The 19,210-nt window shown below is 40.8% G+C and overlaps 1 protein-coding gene across 4 annotated transcripts in view; it reads right to left on the reverse strand.

Moving 5' to 3' along the window:
* tnrc6c1 (trinucleotide repeat containing adaptor 6C1) overlaps positions 1–19,210 on the reverse strand; it is a 121,331-nt gene that overhangs the window by 75,933 nt on the left and 26,188 nt on the right. For all 4 annotated transcript variants that reach the window (XR_009803915.1, XR_009803916.1, XM_061885035.1 and 1 more), the window contains exons 2-3: positions 14,609–14,712; positions 12,608–12,629 (exon numbers count right to left, since the gene is read on the reverse strand). Coding sequence is in view for 2 of the 4 variants with exons in the window: in XM_061885035.1 (XP_061741019.1) it covers positions 12,608–12,629; positions 14,609–14,671 (85 nt within the window). In the remaining 2 variants the exon portion in view is untranslated. The remainder of the gene's footprint in view (positions 1–12,607; positions 12,630–14,608; positions 14,713–19,210) is intronic.

The raw sequence follows: 19,210 nt of genomic DNA on the forward strand, positions 1-19,210 counted from the left end.
TTCTGTTTTGAAATGACATGAATGTTTGTGCCACTGCTTGATATACACTTTTGGTCAATTGACTTAGTTGTGATTTCCGTCTCTGCATGAAAGTTTAAATGTATTAATGCAGTATGAACAAAAATGTTTTAATGTAGACACATGGACTCATCATACTGCTGTGATTAAATACATCAAGTTTTCATTCAAGGCTAAGGCAAAATATCGAGATGTATATTGTGTATCGTGACATGGCCTAAAAATATAGAGATATTAAAAAAAAAGGCCATATCGCCCAGCCCTATGAGGAACTGCATTTATTTTTGTAATCAAACAATCATTATGAAAGACATGACGACGGCTGTAATTGTTTTTAATGTAGTCTAAATAGAAGTCACCTTACAACAGAGCCAATGGGACGCCCTCTATTCGGCCCACAACACCCAATAAATAACCACCCCAAAAACCGCCAACAATATTCCATTTACATTTTGCGACTTGAATATTAATCAAGTATAGTTATACTGTTATTATAGGCGATAACACAGACAAACTATAGCAAAGCCGGGCTATATTGACATTGTTTGCTGGTGAGCTGCTTCCTCACATCAATGTTCGTGAAAGTGTATACTAGATTATAAATAACTCCTCTCACCTTGATAGTAGAAGGAGGAGGACGTAGTCCAACAAGTTGGTACACTTTGACAGCCAATTTAGATCTGGATAAGGCATGTACGACACAAAAAGATGCTTGGTTTTACAACTCCTTTTTTTCACAAGGATAATGAGTTATTCTTCATCTAAACGGGAATATAGCAAGATTCTATTAGTCGGCATCCTAATGACAGCAGACGTTATACAGTAGGTGATGTTTTATTATGTTTGTTAGCGCTCACGAAGTATGCACTGACTATTGGAGTTGTCAAAGCAAAAAGCAAAAGGATGCTTAAAATTAGGAAAAACATGAATATTCCATGTCATTATAAATGTGCCTGTTATTGTTAGGAGTTGTTTGGATGTTTTTTAGGTGCTTTATAGGCAGAATAGAGCAGTTCCCATATATGCTTCATTGGAAGCTGACTTTTGATTGCATTTATTTACTAGTTATAATTCCTTAAAAAAAGAAAAGCAATTGAATGATATGCGAAATTCCAAAAAATGTGCAGTTCCCCTTTGAATATCTACATTATAAAACTGTAAAGTCACTTAATTCCCTGTCGAGTCTACCTTATACGGTTCTAGTGTTACATGTTGAATGTGGTGATGATGATGCCATTGTCATGAGGCAATCCTGCCTTCGATCACACAGCAATTTAGGACTCTACAACACTAAGCGCTGGCTGTGATTAAGCCAACGTTGAACTACAAATTAATTTGTTAGGTAATTACAGCCATGACACTTTGTAATAATGTTATCTTTTATTGCACTATAAATGTGAGCCTTGATGTGCATGCACCTCACGCATCATCTCAGAGAGAGATGTGCAGCATGAATGGAGGCACAACAACTCTTTCTCAGGCACTTAATACCCCTTAGGGCAGGGTTGTCCAAATGTTATATATATATAGATATATATATAAAGATATATATATGTATATATATATATATATACATATATATATATACATACATATATATATATATATATATACATACATATATATATATATATATATATACACACACATACATACATACATATATATATATATATACACACACACATACATATATATATATATACATACATACATATATATATATACATATATATATATACATACATATATATACATACATATATATATATATATATATATATATATACATACATACATATATATATATATATATATATATATATACATAAATACATATATATATATACATACATACATAAATACATATATATATATACAGACCTACATATATCTATGTATAAATATATAGATATATGTATGTATGTATGTGTATATATACATATATATGCACACATATCTACATACATACATACATATACATACACACAAACACGCACACACACACATATGGGAAAATAAGTACAAAAGCACACTTTTTCACTAACCATGTTACAAAAAAAAAAAGATCAGTTAAAATAATACATATTGAGTGCAGTAATTACAAGTACATTGGAGGCAGACACCACACTTGACATACTTTACACACACACACAAGTCCTAATTGTTGGTCCAAAGCTAATGAAGATTTTGGCAAAATAAGGATAAGTTATTTTTTGTTCGTTCTGTGTACTTTTTGACGTCAAACGCAGCAGGAATGTAGCAGCAGAGTGCGTCAAATATGGCCGCAAAATTCTACTTTCACAAAATAAAAACAAGTTTTACAGCAAGTTTATGAGTTGGAGTATGTTTAGAACTATATTGATTAGGGGTGTAACGGTACACAAAAATTTCGGTTCGGTACGTACCTCGGTTTAGAGGCCACTGTTCGGTTAATTTTCGGTACAGTAAGAAAACAACAAAATATAAATTTTTGGGGTATTTATTTACCAAATTTGTAAACAATGGCTTGGTCCTTTTAACATTGGGAAGACTATAATAATTCTGCCCACGTTAATCCACATTAAACTGCCTCAAATTGTTGCTTTGATTAAATAAAATGACACAACTTTTCTTCTACATATAAAAAGTGCAACATTAAACAGTTTCAAGTCAACTCATCATGCTTAATTTATTACAGCATTGGGGAAGCCTGTAGTTAATTTTTATTATGTAAATGTTATATTTGTATCAACATGTGATAGCAGGGACCCTGCCATTCAAAACTAGGCCGCTACATTACTAATGATTAATGTAACTAGAGCTGAAAATTCATCCCTGACCACCATGGAGTTTATGTAGGCTTTATGATGCACTTAAATTATTGTATACACTATCAGAGACAGAAACTCTTCATTTAATATAATGTCCTTTTTTGATGCTTCAACACACCTCAATCAACACTGTCCGTAACACACGCGCGGACACACACACGCACATGCACGCATACACCGCAAAATGAGTTAACGTTTCGCTAAAAGCTAACTAGCCTTCACCTAAAGCCAGGACTGCGAGTGAGCTGAGCTGCAGTTTGTTTCTAGAAGGTCAACGGGCTCATAGTGTTTAGAAAGTAGTTGACTTGGAATATAATTTGGGGAGAGTGCGTTGCTCCCCTGCTAAAGACCTATCTGCTCGACATCGACACTGAAGCCCTGACGACATCCGCTCTGAATACGCATTGCTGATTGGCTTTGTATGTAACCAATCAGATGGTTGTGTGGGCGGGACAATGCAGGGTGCTGTGTACAGACGGACACAGAGGCAGAACGGAGCGGAGCAGCTTGTTAAGACTTTAGCATAGGCGGCTACTTCATATGTACGTGTTGAACTCGTTCGCTATTCCTCCGCACCGAACCGAAACGGTTCAATACAAATACACGTACCGTTACACCCCTAATATTGATGTATTATTTTGGTTTATTTCATTAGAAAAACTAACACCAAAACGACAGCAATCGCATGCATCCGGGCACGGCCACACACGTCCTTGGTAGCAGTCATAGCGTCTGTTGTTTAGTTGGCCATACTCTCTTTATACACGACTTAATGATATGTGTGGACTGAAAGTTGACGCCTGTTCAATAAATGACGCTAGCAAGTACCGGTAAGCAAACAAGACCAGACTGAAGACGCTTGCGAGCCACAAGGCATCGCCCTTTTAGTTCATTATGTTGAAGGGTGGTCAAATATTGCAATGCACGAACATGACAGTTTAGATATGTTAGGAACCAGCCTGTCTTTTTCACAGTATACTGTATAAAGCGATGAATTTCCCCCAGAGATCAATAAAGTACTTTCTATTCGATTCTACTTTGAACTTTCTATCCAGTACCTCTGATAAATATTCTAAGCAACTGGTAAAAGTTGTTCTATATCTTTTAATGAGAATGTTTTACTGCCGGGCTTCACGGTGGAAGAGGGGTTAGTGCGTCTGCCTCACAATACGGAGGTCCTGAGTAGTCAGGGTTCAATCCCGGGCTCGGGATCTTTCTGTGTGGAGTTTGCATGTCTTCCCCGTGAATGTGTGGGTTCCCTCCGGGTACTCCGGCTTCCTCCCACTTCCAAAGACATGCACCTGGGGATAGGTTGATTGGCAACACTAAATTGGCCCTAGTGTGTGAATGTGAGTGTGAATGTTGTCTGTCTATCTGTGTTGGCCCTGCGATGAGGTGGCGACTTGTCCAGTTTGTGCACTGCCTTCCACCTGAATGTAGCTGAGATAGCCACCAGCGCCCCCCGTGACCCCAAAGGGAATAAGCGGTAGAAAATGGATGAATGGATGGGTTTTACTGCCTACTTCAGTGTAGGGATTTATTGGAGCTGTTAAAAATAATCACTTTTTGACTGAATGTGTCGTCTTACATTCAGGTTAAATGACGCACAATATGGTATGTTGTGAAATTGGTGTTTTTTTCTCCAGAAAACACCAACATCTGATCAGATCCCCAGTAATTGCAATAGTTGGTATAAAAGTGCAGTTCTGGCTGCAAGTAACATCAATCAATGTCAAGCAAATGTCTCTTGTCTGAAAGCTAGAATAACTTGCATATTTTTTTTTACCTAATATACAAGTAATACGTTTAAATCCTGACCAGGTGAGTAGGGTATCACAGATGGGCTCAGCAGCAATGGCATACAGGAAACTGAAGCGTGTTCTCCATTTGTTTGTTTACCTCTCACATACCCCCGCCTCCCCACATCTTAGCATTTAACCAGAGGCGTCATATTTGTGGCAGTACCTTGCACTCTACTTCACACGACTGTAACCACAACAATTCACTCCATCGTGCAACTTATAACCAAGCGCCGTTCCCTCGACTATTTTCCTGCCTTAGTCCCAGGGTGGGCCATTGTACCTCAACCAGGGTAGGAGGTGGTGTAATGTTACTATGGTGCTTGGGGTATTCCTGGAGATCTCCTGTGCATGAAAAGCTGTTTATTCAGACTCCACACCATCCCTTGTCTCCTAATTAGCTCCCTGTATGCAGTACACGATCAGACAGCTGATTGGGCAATTGTTGGCTTAATAGGTCCAGGATGCATTCTTTTTGTCTTTGTTGTTTTTTGTCCTTGTTGTGATACCCTATTGGTTTAAAATACCATGCACATCTAATTAGTAGATGGATTTAACTGGATATATCCGTAATGAAACGACAGCAGCTGAGAAACCTGCCTAATCAACTCATCCCTAAGACGAAGGTTAGCATTTAAGTCGCAGCTTAAAACTCATCTGTATACTCTAGCCTTTAAATAGACCTCCTTTTTAGACCAGTTGATCTGCCGCTTCTTTTCTTTTTTCTCCTATGCCCTCCCCTCCCTTGTGGAGAGGGTCCGGTCCGATGACCATGGATGAAGTACTGGCTGTCCAGAGTCGAGACCCAGGATGGACCGCTCGTCGGGACCCAGGATGGACCGCTCGCCTGTGTATCGGTTGGGGACATTTATACGCTGCTGATCCGCCTCTGCTTGGGATGGTTTCCTGTGGACGGGACTCTCGCTGCTGTCTTGAATCCACTTTGAACTGAACTCTCGCGGCTGTGCTGGAGCCACTATGGATTGAACTTTCACAATATCATGTTAGACCCGCTCGACATCCATTGCTTTCGGTCCCCTAGAGGGGGAGTTGGTTGCCCACTTCTGAGGTCCTCTCCAAGGTTTCTCATAGTCAGCATTGTCACTGGCGTCCCACTGGATGTGAATTCTCCCTGCCCACTGGGTGTGAGTTTTCCTTGCCCTTTTGTGGGTTCTTCCGAGGATGTCGTAGTCATAATGGTTTGTGCAGTCCTTTGAGACATTTGTGATTTAGGGCTATATAAATAAACATTGATTGATTGATTGATGGTTAGTCACTCGCCTAAGGTTTGTCTTTCTTCTTTAAAATGTGCTTTAACCGATGTTGCAACACACATGGACCAACATGTTACTGACTGTGAATTCCAAACTGATACAACTGATCAAAGGATGCTAGAAGTGAACCATGTGCGGACAATTATATGATACACTCCTTTGGGAGAGGGCAATACGCAGTACACTAGTACCACAACCTAGTTCAATGGAGAACCTAATACAGGTCAATTTGCAAATGCAGTGAAACAAAGCAAAAGTAGAAAACAACCATGAGGACGCTAACAAAGCTTGCGTGAATGCTATAAACACTTAGATTCACTTAGCAATGGGAATCGAAAACCACTTCTTGTTCATAACTGGTTCTTTTTGTATCAATTCCTTGGAAATGCTTGCCATTTTTAAACGATTCTCTTAACGATTCCTGTGGGCAGGACTGGCGTCATTATGCAAAGTGTGTAGTAACGTTAGACAGCAACATAGCGCCCAGGCCGCAGAAAGACTCTATAGTTTGACATAGGGCTGGGCGATATGGCCTTTTTTTAATATCTTGATATTTTAAGACATGTCACGATAGACGATATATATCTCCATATTTTGCCTTAGCCTTGAATGAACACTTGCTGCATATAATCACAGCAGTGTGATGATTCTTCTTGTCTATATTAAAACATTCTTCTTCATACTGCATTAATACATTTAAACTTTCATGCAGAGAGGGAAATCACAACTAAGCCAATTGACCAAAACTGTTTTTATTAAACAGTTATTAAGCAGTGGCACAAACATTCATGTCATTTCCACAACAAAGTGCAAGATTGTCAGAGAAATTTTAAAACAAGCTACGAGTGCACTTTTGTGCATGATGTCACTAAGATGACATCAAAACAACACTAAATTAAAGTGCACTTTTTGTACAGAACGCCACTACAATAGTTTAAAACAAATAAAGTGCACTTTTGTGCATGATGTCACACAATATATTTCAATAACTGTCAAATAAAAATGAGCTGCATAATAGGAAGATTAATAGGTTATGTCCTTCAATATGTGGGAAGTTACTGCAGACGTTATCTCCTTCTGTTGTTGACTATTTTTTTTCATACGGTGTTGATCTGAAAATGGTTGCCTCGGCTTTTTGTTGGTGTGGCACCGAATGGAGATTTTGACATGCGGAGTTTCAAGCACTCTTCATTTTGTAGCGGGTGACTTTTCAAATGATGCTATGTATTAGCAGCAATGCTACTTTTTGTAGCAAAGCTTTTGCCCCACACTTTACAAATTACGGTTGTCTGTTCAACATATTCCCGCTTGAAGCCAAACCACCACCAGTCGATGGACCCTGAGCTGCTTTCTTGGGAATTAATTCTTCCCTTCATTTGTTACCAGATTTGCACTTTCTTTTGTCTTGTATTACCACTCGCACCACAGCTAAGTTTACCAATGCCGCTACCTGTCTGCTCCGCAAGGGCCTATACGTATGTAAGAAGGTGCGCTTGTTTTACGTCTCTGTGAGAAGCAGAGACAACAAAGAGTGATAAAAGCCTGTCGTGTAATGCCCGCAGCTAAAAGCAACTGTGTGAGAACGTATACTCGATAATTACGATATAGTCCTTTTCTATATCGCACAGAGACAAGCCCGCGATATATCGAGTATATTCGATATATTGCCCAGGCCTAGTTTGACAGGCACTAACTAAATAACACCCCCTTGTAGGGCTGGGTGATATATCGATATATACGATATATCGCGGGTTTGTCTCTGTGTGATATAGAAAATGACTATATCGTAATTATCGAGTATACGATCTCACGCAGTTGCTTTTAGCGGCGGGCATTACACTTCAGGTTCTTCTCACTCTTTCCTGTCTCTCCTTCTCACAGACAAGCAGGCGCACATTCTTACATACGTCACATATTGTCACGTCATAGGTCACATACGTATACGCCCTCGCTCAGCAGAGAGGTAGCAGACTGGGCTACGTTAGCTGCTAACGTAGCCGTACGAGTGGGAATAGGAGAGAAAGAAGGTACGGATCTGGTAAGAATTGAAAGAAGACTTAATTCCCAATTAAAACAGCAGGGGTTTCATTGTCTGGCGGTGGTTCGGCTTCAAGTGGGAATATGTCGAACAGACAACCGTAATTTGTCAAGTGTGGGGCAAAAGCGTTGCTACAAAAAGTAGCATTACTGCTAATATGTAGCATCCTTTGAAAAGTCACTCGCTAGAGCAGGGGTGTCAAACTCAAAAACAGAGTGGGCCAAAATTTAAAACTGAACAAAGCCGCGGGCCAAGGGTTGAACAAATGAACCTTTTAATAGGGACCCAAACAAGTTTTGCATTGAATATTGAACAAGCAAGGCTTATATAACTTTATAGTGACATGCAAAATTGAGTTTCAAATAATAATAATAATTATTAAAAAAATATCAATGGCATATCAAATAAAATTTAAATAAAAATTGAGTGCCTCTTTTCTATTTGCAACCTTCTAAGGTAAATATCAAAATAAAATTTGTCCACAGGCTAATAATAAATTTGAAAATAAAATAACAATAATGAATGAATCAAACATTCAAGCCTTGAAGTAGCAAGAGAGTGTGCATGAATAAATTGTTGATTATTGCTCAGTTTGCTACACTGATTTGCTTGAACAATGAATATGGAACAAGCAATAATCATATAACTTAATAGTGCAAAATCAACATTCAAAAAACAAACAATAAATAAATAAATGGTCAAATAAATACAATTTAAATAAAACATTTAATGCCTTTTTTCTATTTGCAGCCTTCTGAGGTAAATATCAACATTACATTTTTCCACAGGCTAATAAATCTTAAAATAAAATAATAATGAGATGGGTGGGGTTGGTGGTGGGGGGCGGGTTTTGGTGGTAGTCAGTGCTGCAAGGGGTTCTGGGTATTTGTTCTGTTCTGTTTATGTTGTGTTACGGTGCTAATGTTCTCCCGAAATGTGTTAGTCATTCTTGTATGGTGTGGGTTCACAGTGTGGCGCATATTTGTAACAGTGTTAAAGTTGTTTATACGGCCACCGTCAGTCTGACTTGTATGGCTGTTGAGCAAGTATGCATGGCATTCACTTAAGTGTGTGTACAAGTCGCATATATCATGTGACTTGGCCGGCACGCTGTTTGTATGGAGTAAAAGCGGACGTGACAACATATTGTAGACAACGCTAAAGGCAGTGCCTTTATAGTACCGGCGGGCCAGCTCTAATGTTAATTTGATATTGCCTCAAGGGCCAAATGAAATTGTAGGGCGGGCTAAATTTGGCCCGTGGGCCAGAGTTTGACACTCATGATCTAGAGCAGGGGTGCCCATTACGTCGATCGCGAGCTACCAGTCGACCGCGGGGGGTGTGTTAGTCGATCTCCAGCCAGGCTTTTAAAAAAAATAGACCTAAAAATGAGTGATCATCAATCTTCACCAAGACGTCACTTAAATGACATTCACGGTACCGGAGGGTCTTGTGAGATGACGCTGGCTGCTGCAAGATCATTATTATTAAAATATGACCGAGAGGAAGGCGAGAAACACTTTTTATTTCAACAGACTCTCGCGCCGTACCTTCCGTCAAAACTCTAAAGGCCGACTGCACATTTCCTATCTTCACAATAAAAGCACTGCTTCATGCTGCCTGCGCTAACTAAATACAGAGTCTCGGAAAACTGGCGTGCACAAGCGATCGCTCAGAAAGCTGGCGTGCACATCACTTGTGCACGCCAGCTTTCCGAGACTCTTATTTTGTTAGCGCAGGCAGCATGAAGCAGGGCTTTTATTGTGAAGATAGGAAATGTGCAGTCGGCCTTTAGAGTTTTGACGGAAGTTACGGCGCGAAAGTCTGTTGAAATAAAAAGTGTTTCTCGCCTTCCTCTCTGTCATTTTTTCATAATAATGAACTGGCAGCAGCCAGCGTCATCTCACAAGACCCTCGGGTGCCGTGAATGTCAATCAAGCAAGCTACGGAATTTGCCGCCGTTGTTTTTTCTTGTAAAGTGTATGGAAGCTGGATGAATTAGATGCCAAAAACCAACCACTTTCATGTGGTATTGTACAGAAAGGACAACTTTTTTTCTCCTCCATTTGAAAATGTGGGCGTTATCATCATTACTGTCTGATTCCAATCAATGCAAGTCATCAGAATCAGGTAATACACCAACTTATATTCTTGTCTTTGTGAAAGAAAGACATCTATATGTGTTACACATGCTTGTATTATCATTAAACACATTTAACTTGTTTACAAAAATGTCTCTTTCATAAATAAATAAATATAAATGATATATATAAATGAGGTAGATCCCCTCGAGTTGGTCAATTGAAAAGTAGCTCGCCTGCAGAAAAAGTGTGGGCACCCCTGATCTAGAACAACGCTATTCGACTACATAATGAAGAGGGCCGCAGATTCAAGAGCCCACGGTTCCATCAAAAAGTGCCTTCACAGGCTATATTCCTTTGAGACTGGGTTTTTTTACTCCATTGCAAAGTAAACACATCCCACTGCATGGTCAATGAATCAATACTTTCTTGTCCGATTGCAGTTAAAGGTCTAAATGTTATTTTCCCCAGAGTCAATTTTTGGTTTGAATGAGCCGTCTTCTTTTACTCTGCCCACTGCTGCTTCTTTGTGACACTTGCTGTTGCCCCCTGCGGGGCTGCGGGGGTATTGCATACATGAACAGCCATAGTTTGAAAGGTTTCTTCAAGTCTATTTGAGTGATGTTCGGCGTGCCAAATGAAAAGCTTTGGCGAAGCCCAGACTTCCCTCTCCCTAGCCACTTTGTCCAGCTCGATAGTCTTCCCAACGTGTCATGGGTCTTCCCCGTGGTCTACTACCGGTCGGACGTGGCCGAAACACTTCCCTAGGGAGGTGTTCGGGTGGCATCCTGACCAGATTTCCGAACCACCTTATCTGGCTCCTCTGTGGAGGCGCAGCAGCTTTAGTTTGAGCTCGTCACAGAGTCATGCACAGCCAGTTATCTGGTAATCAATGTCAATAAAACAGAAGAAATATGGTTCAACCCCCCCTCACCTCAGCACCCCATCATCATGAACACACAAACAGTCAAAACAGTTGACACTTTTAAATACCTGGGTGTAACTTTGGACAATAAACTCACCTTTGATCAGAACACCACGGACATTCAAAAAAAGAAGTCAACAAAGACTGTCAGCCATCTGAAAACTCAAAGGACTATACGTTGCAACTCATCTCCTGCTATTACTTTACCAAAGCATTGTTCAACCCATCCTTATGTACTGTTCCACAAGTTTTTTCAACATTCTTTCTGTAACCAACCGGACCAAACTCACACGCATTACAAACATAGCAGCTAAAATCATTGGCCTACCCACACCAAACATTTCCGATTTAAACCACAGGTCCATCACTCGACTGGCAAACACAATAGTCCAGGATATCAGTCACCCGCTACACAAATACATAATCCCACTACCATCATGCCGCAGGTACAGAACAATCAAATTCCGGAGGGCCCGCCTCAGGAAAAGCCTTATCCCTGCAGTTATACCCGCCCTAAACAGCAGGCCTGGATGACCCGTCTGATAAAGCCTGTAAATGTGTTGGTCATGTATGATGTAATTTTTCCTATTTTTGTTTTGTGATGTGCAATGTCTATATGTTTAAATGTACGGCAGTGAAAATGAATTTCCCCACAGGAACCAATAAATCTAAATCTAAATCGTCCCGGATGGCACAGCTTCTCACCCTGGCATAGCTCGGTTGGTAGAGCGTCTGTGCCAGCAACTTGAGGGTTGCAGGTTCGATTACCGCTTCCGCCATCCTAGTCACTGCCGTTGTGTCCTTTGGCAAGACACTTTGCCCACCTGCTCCCAGTGCCACCCACACTGGTTTAAATGTAACTTAGATATTGGGTTTCACTATGTAAAGCGCTTTGAGTCACTAGAGAAAAGCGCTATATAAATATACTTCACTTCACTTCACCCTATCTCTAAGGGAGAGCCCCGCCACACGGCGGAGGAAACTCACTTCGACCGCTTGTACCTGTGATCTTGTCCTTTCGGTCATAACCCAAAGCTCATGACCATAGGTGAGAATGGGAACGTAGATCGACCGGTAAATTGAGAGCTTTGCCTTCCGGCTCAGCTCCTTCTTCACCACAACGGATCGATACAGCGGCCGCATTAGTGAAGACGCCGCACCGATCCGCCTGTCGATCTCACGATCCACTCTTCCCTCACTCGTGAACAAGACTCTGAGGTACTTTAACTCCTCCACTTGGGGCAGGGTCTCCTCCCCAACCCGGAGATGGCACTCCATCCTTTTCCGGGCAAGAACCATTTGACTCGGACTTGGAGCTGCAGATTCCCATCACATTCGCTTCACACTCGGCTGTGAACCGATCCAGTGAGAGCTGAAGATCTTGGCCAGATGAAGCCATCAGGACCACTTCATCTGCAAAAAGCAGAGACCTAATCCTACAGCCACCAAACCAGATACCCTCAACGCTCTGACTGCGCCTATAAATTATGTCCATAAAAGTTGATCTTTATCTACTGTACCTCATTATTTACAAATAAAATGAATGGACCTGGAGTTTATTTTGGTTCAGATAGTTTGACAGCAGAAAACCCACTTTAAATGCAGCCAACGCTTGCATGATTGTTGTTTTATGTGAACAGGTAAAAAACAACAACTCACCTTTGGTTATCTGTTCGGTATCCTTGGGGGAGAAAAGAGAGAAGAAAAGTTAATTAAAAATACAAAATAAGCAGCAGCAGCAGCAGCAGCAGCAGCAGCAGCAGCAGCACAGGACTTTCTGTTTGAACGGCATGTAAATAACTCAAGTTTTGCTAATCCATTCAAATACTGCAACTAAGGTTCATGTTACTGTTGTGACGAAGTGGAAGAGCTCATGGGGGCTGTAGCTGACAGAAGATCCAACATGAATTAAGACCTTTTTATCCGTGGGAAAATGTATTTTTGAATGACAGTAGGGTTGTGCAATTTGGACGTAATATGATATAAATAAGATAAATTAGGCTGACATTAGAGTTTTTAATATCATTGTATCCGGATTAGGGAAGTCACGGTATGAAAATTTCTCATCACGGTTATTGTGACCAAAATAATCACGGCTATCATTATTATCGCGGTATTTTTAAATGTGCTCAAAATTTTCAAAAAGTATTTATACTGAAATCTTTTAACCAAGTACTATTTAAAAAAAAAAACCACACAAAACATTCAAAGTGATTTCTTTTTCAATTGACCAAGTCGAGGAGATCTACCTCATTCCTATTTATAATTTATATTTATTTATTTATGAAAGAGACATTTTTGTTAACAAGTTAATGGTGTTTAATGATAATACAAGCATGTTTCATGAAGACAAGAATATAAGTTGGTGTATTACCTGATTCTGATGACTTGCATTGATTGGAATTAGACAGTGGTGCTGATAACGTCCGCATTTTCAAATAGAGGAAAAAAAAAAGTCCTCCTTTCTGTCCAATACCACATGAAAGTGGTTGGATTCGGCATCTCATTTGTCCAACTTGCATACTCGTTTTTAAACACTTTGTTATGAGAGTAGCATATGTGTGTGGCCCTTTAATGTCTGGCAGCAGGTGAGTGACGTCAGTGAGAGTGCGGGTGGGCAAGCAAGTGAGAAAGCGGTCGCTGAGGGCGCGGGAGAAACTCCGTAGCTTGCTAGCTTGTGCACGCTAGCTTTCTGAGACTCTTATTTTGTTAGCACAGGCAGGATGAAACAGGTCTTTTATGGTGAAGACAGGAACTGTGCAGTCGGTCTTTAGAGTTTTGACAGTAGGTACGGAGTCTCTACAAATAAAATGTGTTTCTCTGCGTCCGCCCTGTTAGTGATTTTTTTCTTAAATATGAGCTCGCAGCAGCCAGCGTCATCTCACAAGATCCTCGGGTGCCGAGAATGTCAAACAACTGACGAAAGTGAAGTCTTGGTATGATTGATGATTGCTCATTTTTATGTCTATTTTTTAATGCCTGGCTTGAGATCGACTGACAACCCTCCGAGATCGACCAGTCGATCGCGATCGACGTAATGGGCACCCCTGATGTAGATGCTGTATCGAGATTAAGGATGTAACAATAAACGGTACAATGATAAACCGTGGTAAAATTCCTGATGGTTAGCAATACCGTTTAAATTTTTAATAATAAAAAAAAAAAACGTAATTTATTAAAGCATTTTAAACAACACTGCTTACTTCCTGAAACAAACTCACATGCGTTGTTCAGCTTGAAAGAACATTGCGAAACAAAACTATACGGACTTTGCGACGGAGCCAAGCGCTTGGTTTAACTTTATTTTCCCTCGCTTCATTTCCGTGGAGTTTCAAACAACAGAAAAATAAGTGCATTTTAACAGTAGTGTAGATACCACCGAAAATAACCAGCTTTTAACAGTTAATTTGCAAGTAAATAACCAATATGTTACTGCATACGTCAGCAGCCCAATTAGAATATTTTGTAACCCGTTTTTGAAATGGTTCCATTATCCTTTATATGCTAAAAAGTATATTGCAATATTGTGATATATATTTTAGGCCTAATTCACAGTTGTCGGCCAGTTCGATTGACAAATGCTGGTGAGTTCCAGCAACAGGTACACTCGTCTTTGTTATAAAACCGATTTGAACTGATTATTAAAAAATGATGACTTACCTTCGTCGGCAGAGCTTCTTTCTTTTTCTTCTCTTCTTGCCTTTTCTTTTTCTTATCTTCCATCAAACGGTTCTTGACTCGTAATTAACCGCTTCTTTTCTCAGCTGAAACACAACAAAAAATTAAGTTTAAGCAAATGGGATTTCTTCCTATTATGTGTTTGTATGCATATTAACAAAAATCCTTTAGGCTTCAAAACAGTCAAAACACTGGCGCTTTTCAAGGTGTTTTGATCCTGTTCCATTAGCGAGGGCTAGGCGCGTGACCTGCGATTATCTCTCAGAGCGCCCGAGGCAGTGGTCTCCTAAAAGTCACAAACCAGAACTCTTGATGTGGAAGATCACTCACTTCTATTGTACACACTGCTCCAAAACTGCAGGAAAAGGCGTTCAATGTAAAAATGGAGCTTTCACAGAGGGGAAAACCAGAACAAGCTACGTACCGGAAGGTTTTATTATTTATTTTTGCATGATGGGAGGGTTTGAACGTGGAGGAGCCTGCAGTCATCTGCGTAATACTGTGCCACAATGAGTACTACAGTGCAAAACATTTTGAATAAAAAGAAGTAGTGATACACCTCTCTCAATTGGAATATTCTGGAAAAATATGCCTTTAAGTGCTGGGGTTTAAAGGGGAACATTATCACCAGACCTATGTAAGCGTCAATATGTATCTTGATGGTGCAGAAAAAAGACCATCTATTTTTTTAACCGATTTCCGAACTCTAAATGGGTGAATTTTGGCGAATTAAACGCCTTTCTGTTTATCGCGCTGGAGGCGATGACGTCAGAATGTGACGTCGCCGAGGTAACACACCCACCATTTTCATTTTCAACACATTACAAACACCGGGTCTCAGCTCTGTTATTTTCAGTTTTTTTTTACTATTTTTTGGAACCTTGGAGACATCATGCCTCGACGGTGTGTTGTCGGAGGGTGTAACAACACTAACAGGGAGGGATTCAAGTTGCACCACTGGCCCGAAGATGCCAAAGTGTCTGCTGCCAGACCCCTATTGAATGTGCCGGAGTGTCTCCACATTTGACCGGCGATGCTAAGACAGACATGGCACAGAGATGTATGGATAACCTGCAAACGCATTTGCAACCATAGTCAACGAAATCACAAAGGTGAGTTTTGTTGATTTTGACTGCCAGCTAATTGATGCTAACATGCTACGCTAATCGATGCTAACATGCTATTTACCTGCGGTGCTAAAGCAGACATGGCACAGAGATGTATGGATAACCTGTAGATGCATTTGCAACTATATTACGTTTCCTTCCACCCACATTTAATGCGAAACAAACACTTACCAATCGACGGATTTAAGTTGCTCCAGTGTCAAAAGATGCGAAAGTCCTGATCGTTTGGTCCGCACATTTTACCGGCGATGCTCACGCAGCTATTCGGCCATGCTATGGCTATGAATAGCGTCAATAGCTATTTGCTCAATAGCTTCAGTTTCTTCTTCAATATTTTCATACTCCAACAATCTGTTTCAATACATGCGTAATCTGTTGAATCGCTTAAGTCGCTGAAATCCGAGTTTGAATCCGAGCTAATGTCACTATATCTTGCTGTGGTATTCCCATTGTTTGTTTACATTGGCAGCACTGTGTGACGTCACAGGGAAATGGCCAGTGTCTTCGCAGAAAGCCGAAAATAAGGCACTTTAAAGCTTTATTTAGGGATATTCCGAGACCGGTAAAATTTTGAAAAAAACTTCAAAAAATACAACAAGCCACTGGGAACTGATTTTTTATTGTTTTAAACCCTTTTGAAATTGTGATAATGTTCCCCTTTAAAGATGATAACGCTTGCAAGCTCATCTAATGGGAGTTACCGTTGTAGCCTTCAAAGCCATCACACTGCAAGTAAATATATAGGACAATAACAGACACGTTCAAAACAATATGTACAATATTTACCAGATTTAGGTCATTTTAGGCAATACTGAGCAAACAAATATGTGTTCCTACTTCCGAAAACACACGCATGCCTGTTCCAATCATGGCAGACTTTATAATAGACAACGAACATGACTAATTTTGGAAAAATTTTAATTCACAACCTTATCTTTTTGAACCTGAATATACAGAGGATAAACTACTGGTTATAGAAGCAAGCACGAGCAGAGGGTGAAAGTGGTGGAGCAGACGGAAGCCGAGAGAGTAAGTTTGGCGTGACTTGGTCACACTGCAAATCTGGAACTTGTAGCTAAGCAAACAAAAACATGAAAAGCGGGCTAATACTTGACAGACATTGCAATATGATTGTTCATGTTTTTCAGTCAGTACAGATTGGTGTCCTATCGCATTGTGTTGTGCATCACAAACTCAAAAGCCATTCAGCTGTTGATGCAGTTGCTAGCTTATCTCTTGACGTAGCTAGCCTTATGGCTAAGGCTGTAGCATGGCGATGTGTTACTATGCTAGCCAAACAGTTCCTCCGTTCGCTTTTACAATAACAGCTTAGTTATCACACAGGTTACGGGTCGTAAATTAAGTATTGTTGGCAGGTTCTTAGACACATTTTCAAAGTGATTTAAAGACAGAATGTATTGCTCCCATTAGCTGCACGGCTAGCCATCTGTAACGAACCAATTATTACAAGTTAGAATGCCAAAAAACTTTTGTCTTCTTTTCTCTCATAAGGATTGTGAACAGTGGTCAAAATTCCAAAAAAAGTGCAGTTCCCTTTTAAGATAATGTCTGTACAATATTGATTAAGGTTTAATGATATGATTCACAGTTTGACTCTGGAACTGATTAATTAAAGCAATGTCTATCCAATTGATTAAGGGTTAATGATCATAGCTTGATTCCTCTTTGGGGTGATGGATGGCCGAGTAGCGCTTTTTAGCTGCAGCCCGCCTCCGTGGCTCCAACTCCCTCCGCTCTGTTGCAAGTTTTTGATTATATGTCACATGTTTTTGTGTGCTATTGCTGAGGTTTTTTTCCTTGGCCTCAGTCTGGACCCCTTCCTGGGAGTCCAACCTTTGACTGAATATTTTTTACTCTTTCCCCCTTCCCCAATATCACCTGTTTCCCACCTTTTTACGGGGCGCCGTAAGTGGCTGACCCGTTGGCGGTCCTGTTCTTTTCTCCCAGTAATGTACGTCTGCTTTTGATTGATTGATACTTTTATCCGACCAACACGCCGGATTGTAGTCAGCTGGAGGCGTGTCTTAATGAAATTAAACAATCAATCAATCAATCAATGTTTACTTATATAGCCCTAAATCACTAGTGTCTCAAAGGGCTGCACAAACCACCACGACATCCTCGGTAGGCCCACATAAGGGCAAGGAAAACTCACACCCAGTGGGACATCGGTGACAATAATGATCCAGTGGGACGTCTGTGACAATAATGATTATGAGAACCTTAGAGAGGAGGAAAGCAATGGATGTCGAGCGGGTCTAACATGATACTGTGAAAGTTCAATCCACAATGGATCCAACACAGTCGCGAGAGTCCAGTCCAAAGCGGTTCCAACTCAGCAGCGAGAGTCCCGTTCACAGCGGAGCCAGCAGGAAACCATCCCAAGCGGAGGCGGATCAGCAGCGCAGAGATGTCGAGGCGGATCAGCAGTTTACAATGGATTTAAACAATGGATGTCCGCTAACTTTTTGCAACTCAACGCCAAAAAAACGGAAATGCTGATTATCGGTCCTGCTAGACACCGAACTCTATTTAATAATACAACTCTAACATTTGACAACCAAACAATTATACAAGGCGACACGGTAAAGAATCTGGGTGTTATCTTCGACCCAACTCTCTCCTTTGAGTCACACATTAAAAGTGTTACTAAAACGGCCTTCTTTCATCTCCGTAACATCGCTAAAATTCGCTCCATTCTGTCCACTAAAGACGCTGAGATCATTATCCATGCGTTTGTTACGTCTCGCCTCGACTACTGTAACATATTATTTTCGGGTCTCCCCATGTCTAGCATTAAAAGATTATAGTTGGTACAAAATGCGGCTGCTAGACTTTTGACAAGAACAAGAAAGTTTGATCACATTACACCTGTACTGGCTCACCTGCACTGGCTTCCTGTGCACTTAAGATGTGACTTTAAGGTTTTACTACTTACGTATAAAATACTACACGGTCTAGCTCCATCCTATCTTGCCGATTGTATTGTACCATATGTCCCGGCAAGAAATCTGCGTTCAAAGGACTCCGGCTTATTAGTGATTCCCAAAGCCCAAAAAAAGTCTGCGGGCTATAGTGCGTTTTCCGTTCGGGCTCCAGTACTCTGGAATACCCTCCCGGTAACAGTTTGCGATGCCACCTCAGTAGAAGCATTTAAGTCTCACCTTAAAACTCATTTGTATACTCTAGCCTTTAAATAGACTCCCTTTTTAGACCAGTTGATCTGCCGTTTCTTTTCTTTTTCTTCTATGTCCCACTCTCCCTTGTGGAGGGGGTCCGGTCCGATCCGGTGGCCATGTACTGCTTGCCTGTGTATCGGCTGGGGACATCTCTGCGCTGCTGGTCCGCCTCCGCTTGGGATGGTTTCCTGCTGGCTCCGCTGTGAACGGGACTCTCGCTGCTGTGTCTTGGATCCTCTTTGGACTGGACTCTCGCG

The sequence above is a fragment of the Nerophis ophidion genome, linkage group LG23 (genome assembly GCF_033978795.1).
Source record: "Nerophis ophidion isolate RoL-2023_Sa linkage group LG23, RoL_Noph_v1.0, whole genome shotgun sequence".
Taxonomy (NCBI): domain Eukaryota; kingdom Metazoa; phylum Chordata; class Actinopteri; order Syngnathiformes; family Syngnathidae; genus Nerophis; species Nerophis ophidion.